The sequence below is a fragment of the Thermobia domestica genome, chromosome 2 (genome assembly GCF_964235325.1).
Source record: "Thermobia domestica chromosome 2, izTheDome1.hap1.1, whole genome shotgun sequence".
Lineage (NCBI taxonomy): Eukaryota > Metazoa > Arthropoda > Insecta > Zygentoma > Lepismatidae > Thermobia > Thermobia domestica.
The window spans coordinates 73148723-73174589 of NC_137455.1; the positions used below are offsets into that span (position 1 = coordinate 73148723).

General features: G+C 34.0%; 1 protein-coding gene across 1 annotated transcript in view; it reads right to left on the bottom strand.

Moving 5' to 3' along the window:
* Ak1 (Adenylate kinase 1) overlaps window positions 1-25867 on the bottom strand; it is a 123371-nt gene that overhangs the window by 31001 nt on the left and 66503 nt on the right. Inside the window, exon 7 of the mRNA XM_081741919.1 lies at window positions 22002-22050. Within this exon, the coding sequence (XP_081598045.1) occupies window positions 22002-22050 (49 nt within the window). The remainder of the gene's footprint in view (window positions 1-22001; window positions 22051-25867) is intronic.

Here is a 25867-nt window from a genome sequence, read left to right on the forward strand (position 1 = left end):
AGAAATGGCCCACACGTTTAAAATGAATTTTTAAACGTAGTTAGTACCTTCTTCAAGCTGGGTTTTTCTCATGTCACTTTGATTAAAGAGTGTATCCTAAGGAGGACAGAGGAGTTCAAAATTTATTGCAAAAATATAATATCTTAGGGGATTTTTATCATAATACTGTCATTGAAATGCGTATCCTAAGGAGGAAAAGAGAATTCAAATATTTCCTACAAATATATTCTTTCTATGCTAAGAATAGACATTTCAGCTAGTATATTTATAAAAATTTACAAAGTGCTAGCCTTGCAGGCCCATAGCCAGAGAGGGGCTATTGCTGGCAGTGACCACCCTAATTTTTTGTTCCCCCTTAAAAGAACGTTGTAGAGGATTATTAAATTGAAGTAAAACTAAATATGAAATTCTTGCAACTATATTCTCGAATTAAATTAAATTCAGCTAACTTTACTCCATCTTTTGTGCATAAAATGATATGTTCCTTATTGGATGCACTAAACATGTTCCATTGAACTTTTCTCATTAAAGTTCTCAAATTTACATATGTATTTTATTATTTCCCCATGACAAGCATCAAAGGTGTGGGACCTGATGCGCTTCCAAAGAGTAGTTATATCGAAGTAATATACAACGTTAACTGTAAATATTAATAAACCGTAGCTAACGAGTGGCCAGGTGCCTTAGACCACACAGCAACCACCTTAAGAATGTAAGCTGAAAAGAGGCTACCGTTGTGTGGCTTTTGCTCTTCGTGGAGTTTTCCGTCATGGATTTCGCCCTTAAGGATTTTCTACTTATGGTTATACCCATAATGGATGAGTCCGAGTTTAAAGGTGATATAAATTAGCAGATCTTGACTCGATCTGAAACGAGATCGGAAACAACAAATCCAAACAAGAAGAAAGAGCTAAATTATTTTAAAATCACTTTCTCTTAAGTGACTATCCTTAATCGAAAAGAAAAGTATAGACTCCTGATATTATATTAAGTAAAGGACTTCATGTTTTAGACATATATTTGAATTAACACGAATTTTAGGAATACTAAAAAAAATGGATCAAAAATTGCGATCTTGGTCAAGAATTTTAGGAATAATCTAAAAAAAAATACATCAAAAGATTACAATTTTGGCCAATAATTAGTTTTTGGATCAGGAGTTTGAAAATTTTTGAACGGTCCGTAAATCGAGTTTTCGTATTTTCTACGAAATAAGCACATCATACTGAGTTAAGTGATAGTTTGGGTTTGTCTACACTGTATGTAGTTCCCCAGATATAAGCCCCACAAGAAAAGTTTTGATTGAAATATATTGGATTTTTTAAAATCCAAAAATAACAATTGCTGCTATTGGCTGTCCTACTGTAGTTTGTTCCGTATTGCTTGTATGTCACCTTTGCCTGCTTTGTTCATTTTAAAGATGAGCATAATTTACGATTTGTTTCCAAATATATGAATATTATCATATGATACTGCTGATTGTTATGTTAAAGAAAATATATTCATAATTTGTATCGAGTATGAGTATTATTCGAAGATATAATTTGATTTTTAACCTTTCTGATCATGCTTCCTTTTTCCATGAGTGTGGTTGTTTTATCATTATTTGTGCCAATTTTTGAAAGGGATTGATTTCAGTTTCTAGTATTGTTTTCTACGGTTTATGCAGAAGAAATGCTCCCATTGGTGTTTTATTTATATATATTCTTAATTCATGTTAAATTTGTTCACATTCTAAGCCACATGTGGCACAAACATTCCCGAAATTTGTTCATATTCATGCACAACTGTGACCGAAATCAATAGTTTGGTGATTTTGTATCAAATTGTTCATACTACTAACTTGCTGCAGTACTTTCAATTTCAAATCATAACTCTGGCTCTCTGTTAATAGGACAATGCAGTAACGATTCATATTTTATTACATAGTTTACATATTTCACTCACGCGTGGTTGACTTCGTGCCTTTAAGCAAAATCATTTTTTTTTCGGGGAGCCACCAGGACGATAATCTTCGTTCGGGGAGAAGACACAAAATTCACGAACAGGGACTCGCCATGTCAGGAAATAAACACGGAGGAGAATTATCACAGATTCTATAATAAATAAAAATAAATTAGCAGTTTTTTGGCGTTCCTTTATGTTTGTTTTGCCCCTTTAGTATTAGTTTCTGTTCCCTCTAACAAACCGAGCTAACTGTGGGCTTGTAGCCTTGCTATAATCATTGCTAAAATACAATACTCGTTGCGAATCTAGTGATTACAATAGTGATAGCAATATAAGCAGTGTGTTGCAACAGCTTTGCATCGTCCAGATCTGTTAAGAATTGATGTAGGAGAAAGGATCTAGCAATCACAATACTACTTAATGTAATAGCTCTTATTCTTACAAGGGGACTGCAACCACCAGAGAAATCACTTTTTCTGTGAAAGATTTCTTTGTTCGTTTTAAACAGATTAATGGAGTAATCGAACAGAGAAATGTGACAATTTACTACTTAAAGAATACACAAATTAATGAAAGGTGCAAGTTCTTTACTGTTTGCTAAGAAAAACTGAAACGAAAATGCTTGTTATGCAGTAGTGTAAAGTAGTCAATGGCTACCACTGATTATAATAGTAACTGCAGGATAATGTTGGGAATATTTCTTGCATTCGGGAAGTTTCCGAATCTTTGGAATATAATTATTATCATTATTAGAATTGAATAATACTGCTATATTGGTAATGTTATTCACTATTAAGCTACAAAATATTCTTTAGATGAAAAAAAAATAGATTTTTTTGTAGATTGAGATTGAGAGAATTGCACTGGGAATATATCTGCTAAAGGACGTGTCCCACACAAGAGACATGCAATCACAATTTAATTTATTTTAGCTGCGGCGGGATGACCGGTCATTTCCGGAGAACCAAAGTCCTCTCGAAGGGTACAAGGAACAAACTCTGCTTGTACTCAGGGATGTAGCTACAAGGGGGAAAATGGAGCTTCGGCCCACCAAATAATTTATTAAAATTGTTCTATAGAGTAAGTTCAAAATTTTATAACAGAATATGGAAGAAAAATATTTAAGGTAAATTTAAATCCCGTCAAGTCGGAAAATAATTAAAACAACTTAAATGAATCACCTATTTTATATTCTCATTTCCTAACTGGATAAATGTAGTTGCGATAACAGTGTATGACTTCAATCTTATTTTCTCTTCAAGATTTTTTTTTTAAACCATTCACACTCAAAGCAGTCAAACTAATTTAGTTCCATAAACGGATTTTGTTTCTTTGTTAATAACTTATTCGGACATTTCCTACAACCTCTGATTCAACCCTGTTAAGACATGTTTCGAAGAAGTAACTTCAGTAAATAATAACAATAAGTGCGTAAGGATGCGTATAATATGTATACAGTACATGTATACAGTATAATATGTGTAATATGTATACAGTATACGTATGTATGCTGAGTTAATGATACTTTCATATTTTATATATTAAAAGCCCGCCTCCCCTAGAAAAGTCATGTCACCCCTAGAACAACTTGCTGGCTACACCACTGTGTCCAACTTGTTTCAGTACTTGAATAGTATATTTTAAGAAAATGAAAACGGCGCGAAAATTAACACAATTTCTAACATATTACCAAAGACAATTAGTTAACTTATGAGGTCACGTTTATAAATATACATACACACACAAACATGCGAAATACCATCTCTTTTATGTCTGTTTATCTTTATTATGCTGTAGGAAAATGTAAAATGTGAAAGGAGTACCATATATATTTTTATTTTAAAAAGAATGTTACTATTAAGTGCATGTTTTCCATTGTATCAGATAATTTTAGTTCTACAATAAGTATAAAGGAAAGTGGAAAGAAAAATGTTGCATAACTCGCTTTTGTCTTTGGACAATTATTTACGCTCATTTCAGCAGTGCAAATAGAAAAGCAAGCAAACGCTGTATTTGTGCCACTTACCATGGCTGGTTACTCCCGGCTCCTAGCTTCTATTCGTGTCCGCTGAGTCTTGCACTTAACGAATCGCCGACTTGCCTACTCTGCCGAAGTTAAGCCTTCGTAAAGACTCGCTTTGTAGCAGCCTATTTCCTTGCAACGTAACAGTTGTGGAAAAAAAAAAAATGCTAGATGCTCTGTTGGCTATATTTACTCCATCGTGTCTTTTCAGATCGCTTCAAGTTTCTCAAGGCCTAGGTCATCTGTGCTTAGCAGCATTTCAACATTCCCTTTCTTTCCTAAATGCTAGTAGTGAATAGAATAAGAGATCAAAGGCAGCGGACACGAAATAAAATAATTTTAAAAATGCTTTCTTTAAAAATATACAAAATAAAACAGATCGTAGAACTAAAAAATAGAAGTAATTTTATTTTCAAGAAAATTACATTTAAAAACATTTTCGATTTATGCATGACTAAAAGGGAAAGTTTTGTTTCTTGATTTGGAGTCTAGGGTCCCTTTCAGCAGTGAGGCTATGTGAGACATGGATCTACAACTTAACGTAAGGTACGAACCACATAAGCTCTCTCTGGAAATCGAAACTGGAACTCCGGTACCAAAGACGCGTGTATAGAAAGGAAAGCATGTGGAGCAATCTATATACTGTATATAGATATGTATGTATCTATGTGTGTGATTTTTCAAACAACACCAACGACATTTGGGAGGTGATTCCTGACATCAAGATAAGACAAAAGGTATAGACCTACCTGGTCCACAAATGCTTCCTTTGCTTCCTTTCGAAGTTATAGGCTGCATGAACATGAAAACATGAAAAAATGAACTTTAAAGTTCCGTAGCTCCAAAACTACGGAGCCTATCGTAGACTTCACTTAGGAACTAGTATGTGCCCTATCCAAATATCCAAGTTCCATAATTCTAAGGCTCTCAGGCAACAATTTTTATACAGGTAGTTGGTGAATACTTCAAATTATATGCCCGTAGCCAAACTCTCTCTATAAAAATTGGCGCGTGAGTACCATAGGATTCTGAGACATGTATTTTTGGATAGCGCACATATTAGTTCCTAAGTGAAGTCTTGACCTGACTAGAGTAGGTCCCATAGTTCTGGATAGTGATGTGAGGTGCAAAATTTTCATTTCGGAAAATTTTCCGTTCTAAAAAAATATCAGTAATAAAGTAACAATTCCTCAGCAATCATAAAATTGCTTGAATTCATTTTTAGAAATTTTAAAAAGTGAAAGATCGTCTGAAGAATCTGAAAATTTTCATGGCTCAGACAATTTTCAGTACTATGTAGGAACAAGTGAAAATTTTTCATGAATCAAAATATTTTCTGTCATAAATGGAAAAATTGAAGAACTTTTTATGAGTCGGAAAATTTTTATCATTTTGAAGCAAAAAGTAAAACAACTTTTTGTGAATCGGAGAGTTTTATTGCTCTGTAGAAACAAGTGAAAGGAATTTTCATAGATCGGGAAGTTTTCATCACGATGTAGAAACAAGTGGAAAAATCTTTTCATAATCCGGACAATATAAGATATTATGTATAGTGATGTTAGGTGATATATATATGTACTTGTTCTATCGAATCGCCATTATTTCTAATACATTTTTATACATAATAATGGTAGTTTTACAAAACAAATATCTGCTCTAAGATGCTGATTATACAATTGAAATTATGATTTACAATTGAAATTATGATTCCAATATTGAAATTATGATTTACAAGTGTTAAACACAATAAAATCATTTTTTTAAATATTTTCTGTTACAAAAATAATCTTCACAAGGAACTTTTATTACATAGGCAGACCTACATGTGAAGAAATAGTTGAATTTTCTGTTTCTGAAATTGATAAATTCACAAAGGTTTCTTTTCAATTTCTTGTTACATTTTAAATATTGGAATGGGATATTTGTTCTCTACGAACTCGATGTATGTTTCCTGCACTTCACACACACACACACACACACACACAGAGAGAGAGAGAGAGAGAGAGAGAAAGAGAAACACTGTATATTTTTACTTCCCAACTTGAAATATTAGAAAACATTCTGGTTCCCGAACGCTAATTGGAAAATTATAATTTGTTGCTGACTACCTTTCCTCTACAGGAATTGAATTTTATAGCTGAATGTGCAGTTAAATATAGTGGAAAATTTTCCACCAAATATCACTATACATAGTATCCAAAATTGTCCGGATTATGAAAAGTGTTTTCCACTTGTTTCTACATCGTGATAAAAATTTTCCGATTCATGAAAATTCCTTTCACTTGTTTCTACAGAGCAATAAAACTTTCCGATTTACAAAAAGTTGTTTTACTTGTTGCTTCAAAATGATGAAAATTTTCCGACTCATAAAAAGTTCTCCAATTTTTCCATATAAGAGAAAATATTTCGATTCATGAAAAATTGTTTGCCTTGTTCCTATATAGTACTGAAAATTGTCTGAGCCATAAAAAACTTCATATTCTTTAAACGATCTTTCACTTTTTAACATTTCTATGCATGAATTCAATCAATTTTATGAATATCCTACTGAGGAATTGTTACTTGATCACTGATATTTGTTAAGAACGGAAAGTTTTCCGCAAAAATATAGAAGAAAATTTTCCACCTCACATCATGGCTAAACAACGTTGTAGGAATAAGTGGAGTATGTTTTTATGAATCGGAAAATTTTCCGGAAAATTTTCAACATTGGTTCTGGAGCTATGGACCTTTGAAGCTCATTTTTTCATGTTTTCGGCAACCTATAACTCCGAAAGGAAGCATTTGTGCACCCAGGTTGGTCTATACCTTTTGTTTTATTTTGATGTCAGGAATTACCTCCCAAACCTTGTCGGTGTTGTTTTAAAACACCCTAATATATTAATATGTGTATCTGTTATCCGGTTTTTCCATAGAAAAGAATGATCTAGAGTCACAAATTCGATACATAGATAGATCTTAACTAGATCTAATTCTGTACGAAGCCCTTTTCTCAATTTTTGACTCGGGAGTCGGATTTGGGGGGAAGAATGTGTATGAGAAAACAAATGCACGTTTTTCGTAGTCGCCTTGTGTGTATGCAACCCCATTATGTCGTGGTTTGCAGGTTTATAATAGCAGAGGATAAACACTAGCAAATGGAGTAAAAGCATTTTTCCTTATCATTTAATCAATATTCTAAATTAAGACCCAACAACGACAGGTGTTTACAGCTTGTATAATATAAATTTATTTTATATGAGGGCTCTCTTAATTCTTTGCTTTTCTTTCATGGATGGATAGAAAAGGTTTTAGAAAGTGATTTTCTTGAAGAAAGAATTCTTTTCTTTCGTTTTTCATTTTAATTTGTTTTATTTCTTGTATAACTCTTAAAAAAGCATGTTTTTTAAAAATATTTTATTTTCTACCTTTTAACCATTACTAAATTCTTTGTTTTATCCTTGTAGAATTTGGTTTGCTTGCTTTCCTTCATGTTTTGTTTATCGCCGTAGCACAAAAACGGTAACATATAGGAAGAAGCGGTTCATTGCAAACGATTCAGCGACTAATAAGAACATACCATGATTATCTACAATACTTTACCGAAATCGCAAGTGGCATAACTTTACTATTACTTCCGGTTTCAATACTGATTTCCATACAGCAAAAACTCTAAACGCGATCAAGTTGCGGTTTTTTGCAATCGATTCAGTGTCCGAAGAATAGATTCCATCTGCACTGTTAACCTTCTATTTAAACCATAAGTGCTTAAAGTTAGTGATTTCTGGTATCAACGTTTATCGCCACACAACAAACACGGTAACAGATAGTGAACAGCGATTTTTTTGCATACAATTCAGCGTCTCATGACAACATATTGCGATTATTCATAATATTCTACCGAAGTGGTTCAAATTTACTATTATTTCCGGTTTCACATATGTAGAGCAAAAATTGTAAGAGATATCAAGAGGCGGTTTTTTGGAATCGATTCAGTGACTTAAGAATAGGTTTAATTTCCTTCCTTATCCCTCTATTCAAACCGGAAGTGGTTGAAATAAACGTTTTTTGCTTCCAGCCTTTATCGCCATAGAACACAAACAGTAAGGGATAGAGAGCAACGGCTTTTAAATATAGATTCAGCGTCCGTGGAACCCGTTCAAACTTTGATCTTGTTCCTCTATTGCCACCAGTATAAGTATTACTTCTAGTACTTATAAATGCACTACTTCAAGTTTGGATATTGAATTCGCATAGTTTGGAAGTCTTAGTTTTATACTGTGAAACGATACTTACTTGTTATGTTTTTACATTTAATCAGTTCTTAAGTCTCTCCTCCTTTTACAGCCTGAAACATAACTTACGAAGATCCTTTCGATGTTATACTGCACATGCCACCTCCAGAGTGTTTTTGGTTGCATAATAGAAAAGGATATTTAGTTAGTAGAAAGAAAGAAATTAAGCCTAGAAATGAGAAATCAATTTCATAACGAATTATGATAAAATAATCTTCTGAAGCTCAAATATGCTTTTAATTGCGATAAACACTGCTATCTACTGGTGGATGTCTTTATTTTATTATAAATCAATGCACAGTACATATACAGTACATACTTGCTTATAATTATATTTCTGTTCACTATTGTTAGAAATACTGTTGACACATCTCTTTGACAAACCATACTTTTAATTGTGAAAAGAAATGTTAGCGTCACCTAAATAAAATAGGGTATATTATTATTATTATTATTATTATTATTATTATTATTATTATTATTATTATTATTATTATTATTATTATTATTATTATTATTATTATTATTATTATTTGTTCATCGGCTCTGCACAGAATTTCAAACTATTGAACGAATGATGAAATATTAACCCCATGACTCAGCGATGAATCCAGAAGGAGTTCCGACCCCTCCTTTCAAGGGATAACATAATTCTTTTCCTTTTTTCAACAACCTAAGACGGCAGGAGTATTTTCTCTTTCATGACTTGCCAATAATCTGCCCTCAGTCGATTGTTAGTACAAACTAGATAGTCTCTCCAAATATCACAATGGGTAATATTTCGCACCCCCTCCATTCCTTAGTGCAAAAATAAAGAAATATAAACTTTATGAGGCCGAAGGTCTAACTTTCTAAGAAAATCATAAAAGTTATTCGAGACGGTTTTTGTGATGATATGCCCCGTCATCACTAGTACCAAAATGAACATGAACCTTTCCATCTATGTTGAAAATTTCATCGAGATCAATCGTGTGGTTCAAGATTAATGAAGTCACAAAAACAGTTACTTTCATTCTTATTTTACATATATATCCCTAAGCTGCACCGTCTAAGTAAAATAATAAAAATCATTATAGACCCGCACCTCATCTATGTTGAAAATTTGATCGAGATCTGTCTGGTAGTTCAAAAATTATATATATCTTCCCCTTCCCTTCCCCTAAGCTCTACCGTCAAGGTGAAATGAGAAAATCACCTCAGGTCCCAACCTCATCTCTGTTGAAAATTTGATTGAGACCGGTGCTGGTTCAAGAGTGATGAAGTCACAAAGACTGTCACTTTCATTCTTTTTTTCATATATTACCCCTTCTCCTACGTTGTACCGTCAAAGTAAAATGACAAAAGTCGTCCCAGGTTCGAACTTCATCTATGTCAACAATGTAGTAAATATGTCAGAGGCATATAAAATTCTGTGAACAATAAGTACCTCCAGGGCTCCCATCATAGGGCCCCGGAAGCGAACTTAAAATTTTAAATGGATACCCTTATTTGTATTGCAGATTCTAATTCTGCGATCGAAAATAAAGAACTTTAAGTTGAAGCACATTTGCGTTATTCTGCTACCTGGAGCTGTAATAGCAAAAATAATTGAATATCATCGTACGCTTGTACGTCACCCAAGGCTAGTGATAATCTAAATACCTCGAGAATTTAAGTACGTGTCAAATCATTTTAAAAGATCTATCCAACTAACATAAAATGAAGTTTGCTTCATCTTCCCAAAATTCCAAATAGAAATCCTCTCCATAAATGCGGATTCGAATACTGCGAACGAAAACACGCAACTTGTCGTTTAAGTATTTTTTCGTTGTCCTCCTAGATAACACATAAATCGCAAAAATAATATCGTTGTACTGTACCTCAGGTTGATAAATGAAAAGCTGGTTCAAGAACTGTACATACTGTGTGATGTTGTTGTTAAGACTTGCAAACAAAGTTAGAACACAAGTTTGTGATAATAATATTCTTCAAGAACTGATATTTTTTCTGTGAGCTTGTGGACACTATGAAAGTTGATTTACTCTAGCTCTCCGTTCCCGTTGGGACATGAAGTTTCAAATCGCACATAGTGTCAAAAGAGAATTAAGTTATTCATTTTTGCCAGGTTTATGTAGATATGTATAATGGCGATTTGATTGGAATATAGACCACTAGCAGCGTTCACCCCGCTTCGCTGGGGTCACCCCGGAACGCAATAAACTTTGTTACTTAGATAATTTTTACTTTTTCGCTTTCAAGTGATATGATAAAAACCATAGAAGATTGCAGTAAATGTTAACATTATATCGCCTGTCATTTATGTTAACCCGCCGAGTGACACGGTCATGTGGGTTGCATATAAATACGGTTAGATTTAGCTATGATGAGCTAACAAAGGATTTGTACGTTATGGACACTTGAATGGTCAATTATCTCAAGACACTGGTAATTGAAAATTAAAGTGATATGATAAAAACCATCTAGGGTCCAAATCTTAATAACCCCCCAAAAATGAAAGAAATTGGTTCAGCCGTATTAGCGTGATGAGCTAACAAAGGATTTGTACGTTCTCTTTTATATATATAGATATGATTTTACCTGAGAGGTAAAATTGAAAATGAACACGTAAGGTTGATCGGTGGATCTATTAAAGTTTAAAAGGACATCATTATTTTGTTGGTATGGTTTTGTAGATGTGCATAATTACGATTTGATTTGAAACTCATATAATTCCATTTGAGAAGTGGAAGTAAATATGAACATGTAAAATTGATCGGTAGATCTAAGAGAGCAAATGGGCTCTTATAAATTTAGTGGAACAAGTAACATTTGACCAGAAGACACGTATGTGTCACCCCTATGTCATGTTCTGTAAATACTTATGGTTGATTGTAAAGTACGGTCCAGCAACGTAGAAGCCATGATTAGGTATTGGTAGCAGTAGGCATTATTACAGAGAAGCTCTCAACACTCAAGGGTTCGATTCCCGGCGGGATTTCATGTGGTTCGGATTCCACGTTAATCAGTAGGTCCACGTCTCATATAGCCTCGCTGCTGAAAGGGACGCTAAACTAAAATCAACTGAACTCAATTCAACACTCAAGCTGTATTTCTACTGTATTTCAACCGCTCTCAAAGTAAAGTTCTAACGCTTTCGATGATACGAGGATGGGCAATAACCAAAGGTCATGTGCTGAAGTAAGAGTAATATTTAACGAAAAAATTCGCGTTCCACACAATCCCATTTCGACACCTACTGTCGAGTGTATCGTAAGACGCGTCGAGAAAACGGTAACTATAAAGGATTGTAACATTCCTGGTCGATCGAAATCGGCGACAAACAGCTTGATGTTGCAGTTATTTGTTGAAAATACTCAACTTAGCATTCATAAAGCTGCGGAACAATATGACATTAGTCCATGTCCGCGACAAGAATGTTGAAGAAAATAAAGTTCTACCATTACAAAATTCATGTGATACAACAACTGAATGAAGATGTCTTTGATCGCCGTGTAGAATTTTGTAAAGATATGATGAAACAAATCAATGATGATCCTACGTTTCTTTCCAGCATTGTGTTTTGTGATGAAGGCACGTTGCACCTATCCGGTTACATTAACAGACGTAATAGCAGGTTTCGATTTGACAGCAATCTCATTGGTCCTTTCAAACACACTGTACATCCTGAAAAGTTGAATATCTGGACGGCAGTGCTAAAAATACAATAATTGGGCCCTTTTTTTATTAATAACAATTTGACTTCTGAATTGTGTGAGGAGATGCTTCGAAATCAAATAGTTCCAGCAAGGAGAGATACTGCAGAAGACAATTTTGCCCACAGATGGTTTCAGCAAGATGTACAAGACCGCACAACGGTGTAAATATGCTGCAATTTCTTAACACGGAATTTCCTAAATAACGGATTTGCAAAAGAGGTGAGATTGGGTGGCCCGCTCGTTCTGTTCCCCTGATTTATCGCCCCTATACACTTTTTTCTGGGTTTATCTAACACTTCGAACATTTTACTATATCAAACAATACCAACAACTTTGGATAATCTTCGTCAAAGGGCTGTTGATGAAGTTGCACTTATTGAACTGAACGTCACCAGGAATGCAGTATTTGTGTTTTACCATCGAATTGCTCACTGCCAGACCAAGAAAGGTGTCATGTATTTCGTGATTTTTAAAATATTGGTCATATATTTCGTGATTTTTGATTGCACATGTATTTCTCGAGTCATTTAGTTTATTATCAATCCCAGGTAGCATACGATGATATTTCTTGTGATTACAGCGCCATCTAGGCGGGTAACGAAAAGTACTTAAAGTAAAATTTGAGTATTTTCGATCTCAAATTCGAGTCTGCAACAAAAATAGGGAGTTTCCATTTAAAACTTTCAAGTTGGCCCCTGGGTCCCGACGATGGGACCCATGAGGGCACTTGCTGTTTACAGAATTTTATTGGCCCCTGACATGTGTAGATTCTTACCTAAATAGATTTGTTACATTTCTGTTATTTCAGAAGTATTTCATTTCGCAAAGTAGGGGAAGTACGTACGATGATAGGGGTCTACTCATTTTTTTGCGATTACAGCGCCATCTATTAGAATAACGAGAAAGTGCTTCAAGTAAATGTTGCTTAGTTTTGATTACAGAATCACAATCTGCAATAAAAATAGGGGTTTCTATTTGAAATTTTCAAGTTGGCTCGTGGGGCCCTATGATAGGCCCCCGGGGCCACTTGTTGCTTACAGAATTTTATAGGCCCCTGACATGTGTACATTCTTACCTAAATATATTTGTCACATATTTTATTTCGGAAATATTTGAGGTCGCAAAGTTAGGGGATACGTACTATGATTTTATTTTTTTTACCATTACAGCGCCATCTATTAGAATAACGAAAAAGTGCTTCAAGTAAAAGTTACTTAGTTTTGATCGTAGAATCAACATCTGTAATAAAAATAGGTGGTTTCCATTCGAAATTTTTAAGTTGGCCCCTGGGGCCCTATGATTGACCCCTGGGGGCACTTGTTGTTTACAGAATTTTATAAGCCTTTGGCATGAGTACATCTTTGCCTAACCAGATTTGTCAATTTTTTTGTCATTTCGGAAATATTTGAGGTCGCAAAGTTAGGTGAAACACCCTGTATATATATATATATATATATATATATATATATATATATATATATATATATATATATATATATATATATATATATATATATATATATATATATATATATATATATATATATATATATATATATATACAGCGTATTTCAAAACAACATCGACTATGTTTGGGAGGTGATTCCTGACATCAAGATAAGACGAAAAATATAGACCAACCTGGGTACACAAATGCATCCTTTCGGAGTTATAGGCTGCCGAAAACATGAAAAAATGAACTTTAAAGATCCATAGCTCTAAAACTATGGGACCTGCTGCAATCGGCCAAGACTTCACTTAGGAACTAGTATGTACCCTATCAAAAATCCATGTTTCGAAATACTAAGGTACTCACGCAACAATTTTTATAGAGGGGTGTGGCTACGGGCATATAATTTGAAGTACTTAACAACTACCTCTATAAGAATTGTTGCGGAAGCACCATAGTATTCTGAAATATGGATATTTGGATAGGGCACATACTAGTTCTTAAGTGTACCCAGGTTTGTCTATACTTTTCGCCTTATCTTGGCGTCAGGAATCACCTCCCAAACGTTGTCGGTGTTGTTTTGAAACACCCTGTATGTTGTATGTATGTATTCATGAATGTATATCCCTCCCTAAGTTCTACTGTCAATGTGAAATTATAAAATAAAAAAAAAAAAAAAACTTCCAGTTCCGAACCTAATCTATGTTGAAAATTTTATTGAGATCGGTCAGGTGGTTCACGAGTTATTCAGTCACAAACCTATTCAGTTTTATTTTTATTTATATTAACTTTTGTATATCTCTCCCTCCTTCTCCTTCTCTACGTTGCTCCATCAAAGTGAAATGATTTAAAAAAACATCCCAGGCCTGAACCTGATCTATTTTGAAAATTTGATCAAGATTGGTCGTTTGGTTTGAGTTATTAAGTTTTATTTATTTTTTATAACTTCCCTCCTTCCCTCCCCTAAGTTCTACCGTCAAAGTGAAATGATATGAACACTCCTAACCTCTAACCTCATCTATGTAACAAATTTCATCGAGATTGGTCTAATGGTTCAAGAGATTAATAGTCACAAACATAGTCCCTTTCAATTTTATAATATAGATTTTGGTGTACAGGCCTTTTAGTTCATGAGTTCTTGGTCATCGAATTTTCGTTCAACTTAGTGAAAGGTAGTACTCTATCGTTCAAGGGTATATGTATGTTAGTACGCTATCGACAATACTAATCTAATCTTGACCAGTTTTTCGAATTGGAACTCATGCCAACTGTATGTTGTATATTGGTTGTATTCCTATAATACACCGTCCAAACTTTTGAAACCCATTGCAACAACGCAAGAAGACCTCTGTATTTTGTTAAACTTACAGTTTTCAGTACATCACTTAACTGAAGAACTTCATCTCGTCATACGGATTGTCGCGTATCTTTACTTAAAAGCAGATACGAACAAAATTCGTCGAAACTTTCCTTGTAGTAAAGCTTCGTGGATTGATTTTTCCGCACTTGGAAATGAACAATTTTTTTATATAGATGCATGCCTACTTCCACTTTACTTGCAAGGATGTAAAGAACTTAAACAATGTTCAAATAAAGAATTATTTTTTAAAAATAATCTTCCAAGTTCACAATAGACTTAACTGACCCTTTGGCAAGTCAAACAAAAAAAGTTGTGGGTAAAAGTACGACTTGAGTTTCTTCTAGTCATAAAGGACCCCGCACAATCCTTACGCAAATTGAATTTCGGTGGATTTGCTTGAAACCGTGATACGTTGTAGATATTGTGATCCTGAGAAAAAGTCTCAATAGACGCAGCAACCAATCACTGACTTTGGCCACTCGGTGAAATTAGATGTCGTGATCCTGAGAAAAAGTGTTAATTTGTGACTACCGAGCAATGGTAGGTCAGTTGGTAGAGAATTTGTTCGCATTTGGGAGGTTCGGCCCGGGCCGGTCATCCTGTCTAGGGTTATCCAGGTCTTTGCTTTGTCCCGCAAAATGAACACAGGATGTTATCTATGTTAAATCTTTTGAATGAGAAGATCTAAATCTTTTTAGGATTTCAAATAATTCCACCAAAATACCAGAATCTGCTGTTTTCAAAAAGTGGCCCCGTAGTTGCCAAATGGTCAGTGATTGGTGGTTGTGCCCATTAAGATTTTTTCTCAGGATCACAACGTTTACAACTCATCATGGCTTCAAGGAATTCCACCAAAATCCAGAATACTGTTACGTTCTGCTGTTTTCAGAAAGGTGGTCCTATAGTGGCCAAACGGTCAGTGATTGGTAGTTGTACCCATTGAAACTTATTCTCAGGATCACAATATCTACAACATATTACGGTTTCAAGCAATTCCACCGAGATCCAATAACCATAAGGATTGTGCGGGTTTCTTTGTATTGTTCTTATCCACAAATAGTTTCCTTAAGGACATAGATTTTTTTAAATGTTTAAACCCCCAAAATCATGCAGTAAAGTTTAAATGAGACTGAGGAAAATGAATGTGAACAATTATGGAAGAATTGGTCGAACGAGAATGTGGGAGAAGGCGGTGAAAATCGTGAAACTCACGAATACAGTATTGTGCATCGCTAACTCATATGGCTGGGAATCGAAATAGGAAGTATTACGCTTTTCGGGTAAGAAGCCTTTAGTTTTATTCCCAATGAGATTCTGAATTAATTATGATGTTAAATTTTAATATGAAGGGGTGGATTCCAATAGAGTCTGTCATTTTTTGTCAATTTTGAGATATTGGTTCTATTAAGTTCCCTTTCAATATCTCCGTATACTGAACATGGTTTCATGCCAAAACTTCATAAATCAAATTAATTGTAGGCAAAAGAAAACAGCATTCTTTTCCAAGGTGTCCTAAGTCAACAGTATTCTCCGAAGCTAATTTCTGACTTATGCCTAAAAACACTTATAAAACTCTCGCTATAGATGATAATTTCAACGCTATCTTACGAAAAGTAGGCAATTGCCATTTTCTTTCATGTAGATTACTTTTCTGTCACAGAAATAGAATGATGGAAACAAACACAGAAATGGTCTCCTGAAAAACTTACTTTTCTGACTTAGGCCGCTTTGGAATTAAGCTCTTCAATTGTAAATCCTATAGAAAAATAGAGCATCATTGTTGAAGTGATCAACCACTAACCAGCAGGCTATCATGGAATTACTATTTTGAAAGCTGAAACTCACACCGTGTCACCTCAAATTTACTTTTCTATTTTTTCCTTGCTATTTTGAAGCATAAATATTTTAGAATTTCCTCCTATTAAAGCAAAATTTTGAATTATTTTACTCAACTTAAGGTAACAGTGTATTGCATCGTAGTTTTCTACGTAAAATCATAGAAATGCGATACAAAGGAAATATTGTCTTGCAAAATGCGATCATGGTTTATTACCAAACTGGACTCTTTTGCAACAAAAAGGATCTATCATTGTCTTTTTTTTTATGACAGAACGGTCCTCTTTTAATCTTACACACAGTTAACGTCAGTAATGAATCTTCTCCAGAAACCCGACGATATTCTTTAGGTAGTTTATCGTCCGATGTTGATATTTTTTGCTCTGAAAATCATTTTAGAAAAAAATTACTAGTCTCTGTAAATGTGGTACATATCTTATATATGTATTTGTTGTTTTCGCTGTTTCTTATACACTTTATTGTCTTGTTTCATGTAAAATGGGCATAGATCTGTTTTCGTAAATAAATAAATGTGCATTTAAAATTTCAATTGATGATTTTAAAACCATAAATGAAATCCTTTTAATAATAAAAACTTTGGTACAGACAACTTCTTAAAAATGGAGTATGTAGATTTTGTAACAGAACCTATAATTACTAGTAAAATATCACACTTTTTTCTGTCACTAAAAATATATCTTAAAACTTCTTATTTACTTGCTTTTAAAAATGGAATTATCTTCCCTTTCATTCTCCTCAAAACATTCTGTGACATCGATAACAGAAATAGTGTTCAAGTTTTCAGCAACAATATCCGATTTTAATTTAGTTTGCTCAATCTGAAATTCTAATTCTACTCCTGTTTTATATCCGATATAGTCACAATGTTTTGGTATTGATTTGAACATGGCGTCATGGCGAGCTATTCAGTGTTGAGCATGATCAAAATATTTGCCAGCCACATGAGCTATACCCACCCAACCAGGTACATTCTAGGAACGTGCCATTTAAGTTCCATATGTACCGTTTACGTACCTGGTACTTGAAAAATGTACATTTCATATGCATAGCACGTGTCGCTAGATACGTGCCTTTCGAGGAATTTCTGACACTTGAAAGGTACTTTTACATGCTTCACTGGAATGTGAGGAATGTGAATGGCACATACCCCATGTACCATGGCATGGTTGTGCGTAAGTTGCTTCGTATTGCGACTAGGGTTGCCAATTTAGCCACTTTGTGACGAGATCTGGCCATTTTGAGAACGTCGTTAGTCACATAATTTCCAAAGAGCCAATAGTGGCTTTTTAGCCATATGCTTTTCACTTCTATAGCCACTTTCTGAGTTTAGCCACATTGTAATATATTGTGTGTGTCATTTTGCAATTTTCTGACGTTTGATGCGTTCTCTAGGTTGTAACATTCTAAACCCCACTGGCAGAATTGTCCTCATAAAATTAGCATTGATGGTTATATTGTGACGTTACACAGCAGAGAATTAGTTCAAAACCTGTACATTAAAACTAGACGTTAAATAAAATTTTCGGGAAGACGTAAGTTTAAGTATAAACTAACTCCTTAAAGAAATTCAGCCTGATAATATAGACATCCTTCAGGAAATGGTTATCCTTCCTTTTCCATTATTATTTGGCTATGAAACAAATGCCGGAGACATATACAACCGCTATATACAACAGTGTGGTGTTGGAATGTGTAATGATTAGGATGTGATGTTTTATTTTATTTTTTTGAAAGTTCAACACTTCCAATGTACCCGTAAAAATGTACTAAAGAAATAGTGCCCATGTTTTTTAAATATTCAATTAGAACTGGACAATCTACATGAAATTTGCAATCGATCAGTGAAAACGTCATCTTTCTAGAGCCTGTAGTTTCTGAGATCTCATTGTAGAGAAACATATGTGTATTTTAAAAGAGCTCCAAAGATGGCAGCACAATTCATTTGCATGTATTTCGGAGAAGGCTTACTAAAGGCAAAGGCCTTTGAACAATAATTTAAAAGGATAAACTTTGTGAAAAATATTTATTTCAGTAATTTATTTAAACTACACTCTTTTAAAAATATTTGTCTTTGTTATAAACGTGAAATCACAAATAACCGTAAATCAAAGGTTTGAATGCTAAGATTATAGGTTAGAGCTCGATCACTCGTAAATGTTACTGTAGTATTTTAATAGATAGTTAAATTGCCACACAGATGCCGGAGGAGGGCATATATTTTCAGAATTAGTTGCTTGGCTTTTTTTAAAAGTACAAGCTTCTAATTCCAACGTAAAAATGAAGCGTTAAGGTTTTAGTATTTAAGTACTCGCACCCCCAGTTGCATAGCACTGCCCTAAGGAACATTACTGACATGCCTAGTACATTCCTGGCACATGCCAATGCCAAGTAAATGTGTCAAGTACATACACGGTACGTGATATACACATAATAGATACATTCCTCGGTATGTGTCATGCACGTACTTTTGGGCGGAAGTAACCTTATTCCTTACATGTGTATTTCACATGATTGCTCTATTCACGTACCTATCATGTACATTCCAATGTACCTCGAGGAACATTCTTTACACATGATCAGTATGTACTTGTGTTGGGTGGGTAGTTCCATGTGGCTCTTTGCAGAATCTACACTCCTTATTTATTGTAGGGTTTGCTCTAGCAAAAGCGATCCGAATGTCATAAATATTAGATCTTAATTTTAGGATATCTACAAATCTACGTATTATCAACAAGAATTTTATCTTTAAATAAGAATTCATTATAGATCGGATTATTTTTAAAGTAGCTTATACGTTTACCTTGGCTAACCTTATTAGACCAATTCTCAAAAGCTCTTTCTTTCAATTTTAATTTATGCATTTGAAGTGCTATCAGGTTACAAGGTCTTGGAATTTCTAATAGATTAACCAATTTATCTTCTAATCTGTAAATTCAGTGATCTATAATTAAGTATTTCAAGAATTAATCCGATTCCTGTTAAGCTGAACATTAATTGTAGCTAGACCAATAATATAATATTATGGATAGTAGAACCATTGTCTTTTTCTGGAATACAACAGTTCCTGAACTGTTGATGGGTGCAAATGCAACTTAATTCCATAATTCACATAATTCCTTAACAAGTCATTAATAAATCCTTAAAAACCTCGGAGTAACAAAACTAGCTATCGATATGTAAAAATATTTAGATATTAAGTAAGTTTGTACCAGTATAATTTTTGCTGTGCTTTTAATAGAAGTTTAGATATTTTCCCCAAAATCATGATTAGGTCTGCTAAATAATATTACTTTTGAATCCCATTAGCAAAAATGTATCTATACTCTAATTAAATGGTTCATCAATTTCCACCCTTTTAAACTCTTTTATCCATTTTGATTGTAAAGTATTTCCCTATCCATGAGTTTTTATAGTTATAAACCAAAGATCACATTTGGGTACATAATACTTTCATATCTGGTTTACCAACTTTATGATTAAGTATATTCTCTAACTTTTGTAGATTTTCTGCACTATTGACAACAAGCACTATATCATCATCATATCCAAACGGTGGTACGACATGCTCTTTATATTTGTATCCTATTTTCAGGCTGAACATTTCTTTCGTACCATGTCTAAAACTAAATTAAAGGAAAGGGGACTTTAAAAATCTCCTTTTCTAACGTCTTTATTTATTGCTAATTGCACATCAGTCTCCGGACAAACAATAATTTTTTGGTAATAAAAATGTTTCTTATGACATCAATGTAATTATTCTTAAAGAACTTTTTTCCTGAAATATCGACAATTACGCGTGAGATATCAAATACTTTTATAATGCCAATCATACATCCATAAATTGGTAAACCTTTTCCCCTTCCTTTAATAGGATGTCCAAAGTATAACAATTAAACCGTTTACAATTAAGAAGTCACTTGCCAGACGTCATTCACCATACCTGAAATCGGAATGTGTGATGAACATGTTTATGAATTTTGTTTGAATGTTTGAAAAAATAAAGCTCATAATTTGATGTAACAAAACCGGCGCGCTTTTTGAATAACCCTATATTAATTCCATAACATTACTTGAGGTAGATGCCATTTTTGAATTCAACTGTCCATGTGGTGTGGAGAAACCTAGGTTCAATTGCCGCCGGGAGCTTATGTGGTACTTATTCCACGTTAAGCTGTAGGTTCATGTCTCGAAATAATTAGACACGTGTTTCCGTTTCTTGATATTTGGCATAGAGAGAAAGGGTTAGGGATGGATCGATGTCATACACAGGAGCGGATTAAGGGCGGAGCCAATGGAGCCCAGGCTCTGGGGCTCCCAGCAATAGGAGGCCTCAAAAAATCCCTCTCTTACAATACCAAAATACAGCAATCAACTTATTATATTATAGGCCTCAGACCCACGGTATTTTTTTCCCCGCTCGCTGCGCTCGCGGTATCGCTAGAGTTGTCTTCTTCCACCAGCGTCTTTACGATACTTATTTTGTGAGGGAGTGAGCCATTTTGGGCCTCTATTACAAACCAAATTATTAGTTTGTGGTGACAATTCCTTTGAAATATCTCTGTCATTTCAGTGCCGTTTAATGACATAATAGAACCCTTGCAGAGTAAAAGTGTAGGAAGAACACTATTCAAAAAACGTAGCCTTGTACAGCTTTACCTCTTTGTATATGATTTTTCTTTTACTCTATTAGTATTTTTGCAGGGACTGTTGACCATTTAGTTTGTATTTGGAATTTGTGTTACACCGCAGTATATGAGCATTTAATTGTTAATAATGAATTTAATTAAACTAATTATTGTAAACTTGGAGAACATTAAAATATTACAGCATAGTTCTCGGTGTTTCGATAAGCCTATGAAGCTGTGGAAAGCAGCAAAGAAAATTTATGGGCTGGAATTATTCCTAACGTAGGGCTCCATTGCAATAGTCAGTTCCAGGACCCCAGAAGCCTTAATTCGCCCCTGGGCATACACTCCACATATGTGAGGGTATAAATATATAATATCCATTAAATCTTATTCACTTCATGTAAAGAACGGGAGCTTCTACTAGTTTAGGATAAAACACAATTTAAAACATATTAACAAAGCTTTTTATTGTAACATTCTGTACATAAGTTATACATAATGCAAAATTATATACAATGAATGTTGTAGTTTTGTACGTTTTTGTTTCTTGGCTTTATTCTGTAAACAAAGAAAGCTAAAGGAACGAAAGAAGTGAAAAAGAGAACAAGATTGTGAATCATAAAGAGAGGATAAATAAAAATAAATAACAAGAACAAGGACTTAATATTTCTTTGGAACGGCAGTGGAATATATGTATTATACTACAGACACTATGCATTGCTACATAATTGAGGTCTAATTTATACCCGGTTTATTAAAATCCTAACTCGGCTAAATGCTCTTGAACAACTTCAAATATCTCGTCAACGCTTCCTTCTGCTGGTATCTGTAAATAAACATAATGAAATAAACTAGAAACTCAGAGAAACAAAATATTAAAATTTTACTCATGTACAGAGGTTGTTCAGTCTACATTTGGCCAATTTCGACTTACCTAAACATTTAGAAGAATCCATGGCGTCAGGTCTGTAAGTGCTTGATGTGTTTTCCTTGGTCCCTAACAATAGCTCGACAGCATAATTTCCACTGTTATAGGCTTCTCTGAATCTTGTCCCATTCCCTTTGCACAGCTTTCCAAAGTCCTTCCACAGTTGTCACACGTCGTTTTCCCAAAGCCCGCTTCAGCAATCCAAATCCAGTATAGTCAATAGGACTTGCATCTGGAGATTTAACAGGTACCTCATTGAAAGGTATCATCTGTATACCGCTTGCCTCCTCCATCTCCCTGTAGAATGCGAGGGACGATCGTGAGGTATGTGATGAGGCCTTGTCCATGTGAATGCGCACCAGATTGGCGTCATTTCCGTACATTGTTGGAATCTCATGCTCGTAGTTCGGTCGCATGATCTGCTCCTGAAAATACTGCGAATTTATTTTGCAGTTCTTCGTCACCCTACGAATCTTCAGTTTACCTCGGTAACAGTAGCCAGTAACGACCATGAGCCTTTTTGGGAAGGATTCTTTACAGACACGGACTCACCTTCTGAAGTTCTTGGCTTCTTTCTCTCGGTACAAGATGGCTCTCGGTTTGCCGCAGTCGGAAAGGTAAATCCATGCTTCATCGAGCGTTACGACGTACATCCACCTTTGTTTTGCCAGATGCCGTTCGTACAGCTTCCGGGCGTTACACTTTCGTTCCTTTTTCTGGGCATCCGTGAGAAGATGGCCGCGAGCTTTCATGACTTTTTCCAGCAGGACGCAACGAGCCAGGTCGGTGAGTCCATTCTGCCCGGGAGGGGGAAGGAACGAAATCGGCCAAACGTAGGCTGAACAACCTCTGTAGTACATTAGATTATATAATATTGTACACTAGATATTAACCATTAAATGCATGATTTTTAGTTTTTTAATATCACTAGAGTTTAATGTAAATTATAGGAAAACAATTTTGAAACCCTAGGACCAAAACTTAGGTTAATAATTTTTCATTAACTGTTTGTAGCTATTAGCTACATAACGAAATTTACACGTCGAACTCGTGTCACAATATTTACTTTGTGGTTAGCGTTTGTATTTAGTTTTAGTAATATTAAATGTCAAAAACTTCTTTTACTCATTCATACATATTAGACATCTATATCTCTACTCTCTGTTGTATAGTTTTATTACTTGTGGACATAACACATTAAAATTCAACACATCAGAATTATGTTGCATTTTAGGGATGTTTTCTTGTAGCACTTGCAAAAACGGAATGTACACAAGCTGCGACAAAATGCACTTTCGAAATGAAATAACTATTGTGAGATTTATATGTAATAACTAGGTATGTATTAATCAGCTACACGGTGCATTCAAGGGTTACAAGTTATATACTTAAAGAATTGCACATCAAGAATAATTCTTTATTTCAATTACTGTATTTCATTAATATGTATTATTATTATTATTATTATTATTATTATTATTATTATTATTATTATTATTATTATTATTATTATTATTATTATTACCTAGTTATTATTGATGCCATATAATCGAATGGTGCTCAAATATAAACTTGGGTAAATCAGTATCAGACACAATTTTATGAACAGTAGAAGTTTCAAGCACCCAAACTCATATCGTTTTAGGACTTACGTAATTTCGTGTATATATGAAACTCTTGTAACTTTTAAACTAATTGATAAAAAATCAATGAAATTTTGTAACTTGCAAATATCAACAAGGAAACACCTAACAATAAAACTCAATTTACAATGTTGCTAACCCAACATAAAACTATATTTTTTTTATGTCACTAAGTCGCACAGTGGGGCGAAAACGCAAAAAGCTGGCCAAAATTTGATAACTATATTCAAATTGAATTAAATTTAGTATTAAGGGGCTATTGAGGTTGCTGATTACGATTCTGCAACTAAAGTTGAAAAAAACAAAATGGCGGAATAAAATTTGCAAAAGTCGAAAAAGTCGTAGAAATGTTCTTAAAAATGGCGATAAATGGGTTATTGAGGTTGCTGATTACGATTCTGCAACTAAAGTTGAAAGAAAAACAAAATGGCGGATCCAAAATGGCGGAATAAAAAGAATGTCAACCTACTTCGTAATTTTCACAATGTATCTTTAACAACATTCACTTTTTTCACATATTTTGATGAACAATTACTTGTTACTTACGTTCTTATTTATTAAAAATGTATTATTACTTAAATGATACAAATTATTGGTATTTGATTCGGTTATCATAACTGCAACGGCTTGTCACTGTAACATTAAATGAACAATAATTAACATCAACAGCTTCGTAATTGGCACGTTTAGGCAGCTACGTTTTTGTCGATAGCATTAATTACTATTCAGACTACCATTCTACAAAATATGAACGTGGTGCACGAGGGTGCACATAATGTTTTCAACGCTTTAAATTAATAAAATATATAAACAATGTGAAAATTTTGCCTGACTTGCGATTCAAATTTTAAATTATTACATAATTATTATTAATTTTTCACTTCATACACTTATTCTATTTACCAGTACGATATAGGAAAACTTTACCGATTTAAAAACTATGAACGCGTTCGAAAGTTACAACCGTTTCAACGGACGCGTCACAATTCTTCTATTGTTCTCTACGCATTTAAGGGTCCACTTAAGAGTGGCTCAGGTAGTCGGAATAAAGTAAAAATCCTATTCTATTTATGGATTTGGGCCCTTCTAACATCACTCTAGCCAACTACATAAAAAATTCCTATATTACTAACTTTCGTTTTTTTGCTTTTGGTCAGCTTTTTGCGTTTCCGCCCCACTGTGCGTCGTCTTTATATTTCAAATTTATATGCTAAGTGAAAACTTACAGCACCACATTTATTATTCGACATTACAGTATCACAAACATCGTTAAACATGCCAAATTTGGAGGCATCTACAACAGTAATAATACAAGAAACACAGACGTTTCAATGCACATTTTAGTACGTATATGATCATGATATGGCATGTTTCTAACAAGTAAGAGCAAAGTTACAAGGAATCGAAATCTTTCTTCAGAGAGTTTATTTTATTTATTTATTTATTTATTTGGATAACTCTGGTAAATATATCACTTAAATTACACAGAAGATTTCCAACAAGCGAAAACATCATAATGCAGTTTACAGCAATTTGGTATCTCAACTTGTTCCAGAGGTATGAGGAAAATTGGTAAAGTTTGTAACGCAACTTAAAATTACGCAACTGTGAGAACTTGTAATTTACAACTACCACAAGCTATTGCTTTAACGCTATAGAAACAGGCGAAAGCAACGTTTCTTAAAAAAATGATTTCCTACAATACGTGATTCTTCCTGTCATGAATTTATACGGTACGATTGTTATTTTACGAGATTCGTTTCTACGCTGGATTTATTAACAGAATTGCACTGAATAAATAAATAAATAAATAAATAAATACGAACAGAATTGCACTGAATACATAATGCATATATGAGTGCATCTGTCTCTCTTAATCCAAATATTTGTTTCTATCCATGTTTTTCATATCCGGGTTGGAATATGAAATTGACGTAACGCCATTACGATCTTTACGTTTATTGGAAACCATTTATATGTGATTGAATATGATGCTTATCTACACACGTTTTTCGAAATAAAACCTTTTGAAGAAAGTATAATATTAATCCCTTGTAACGTT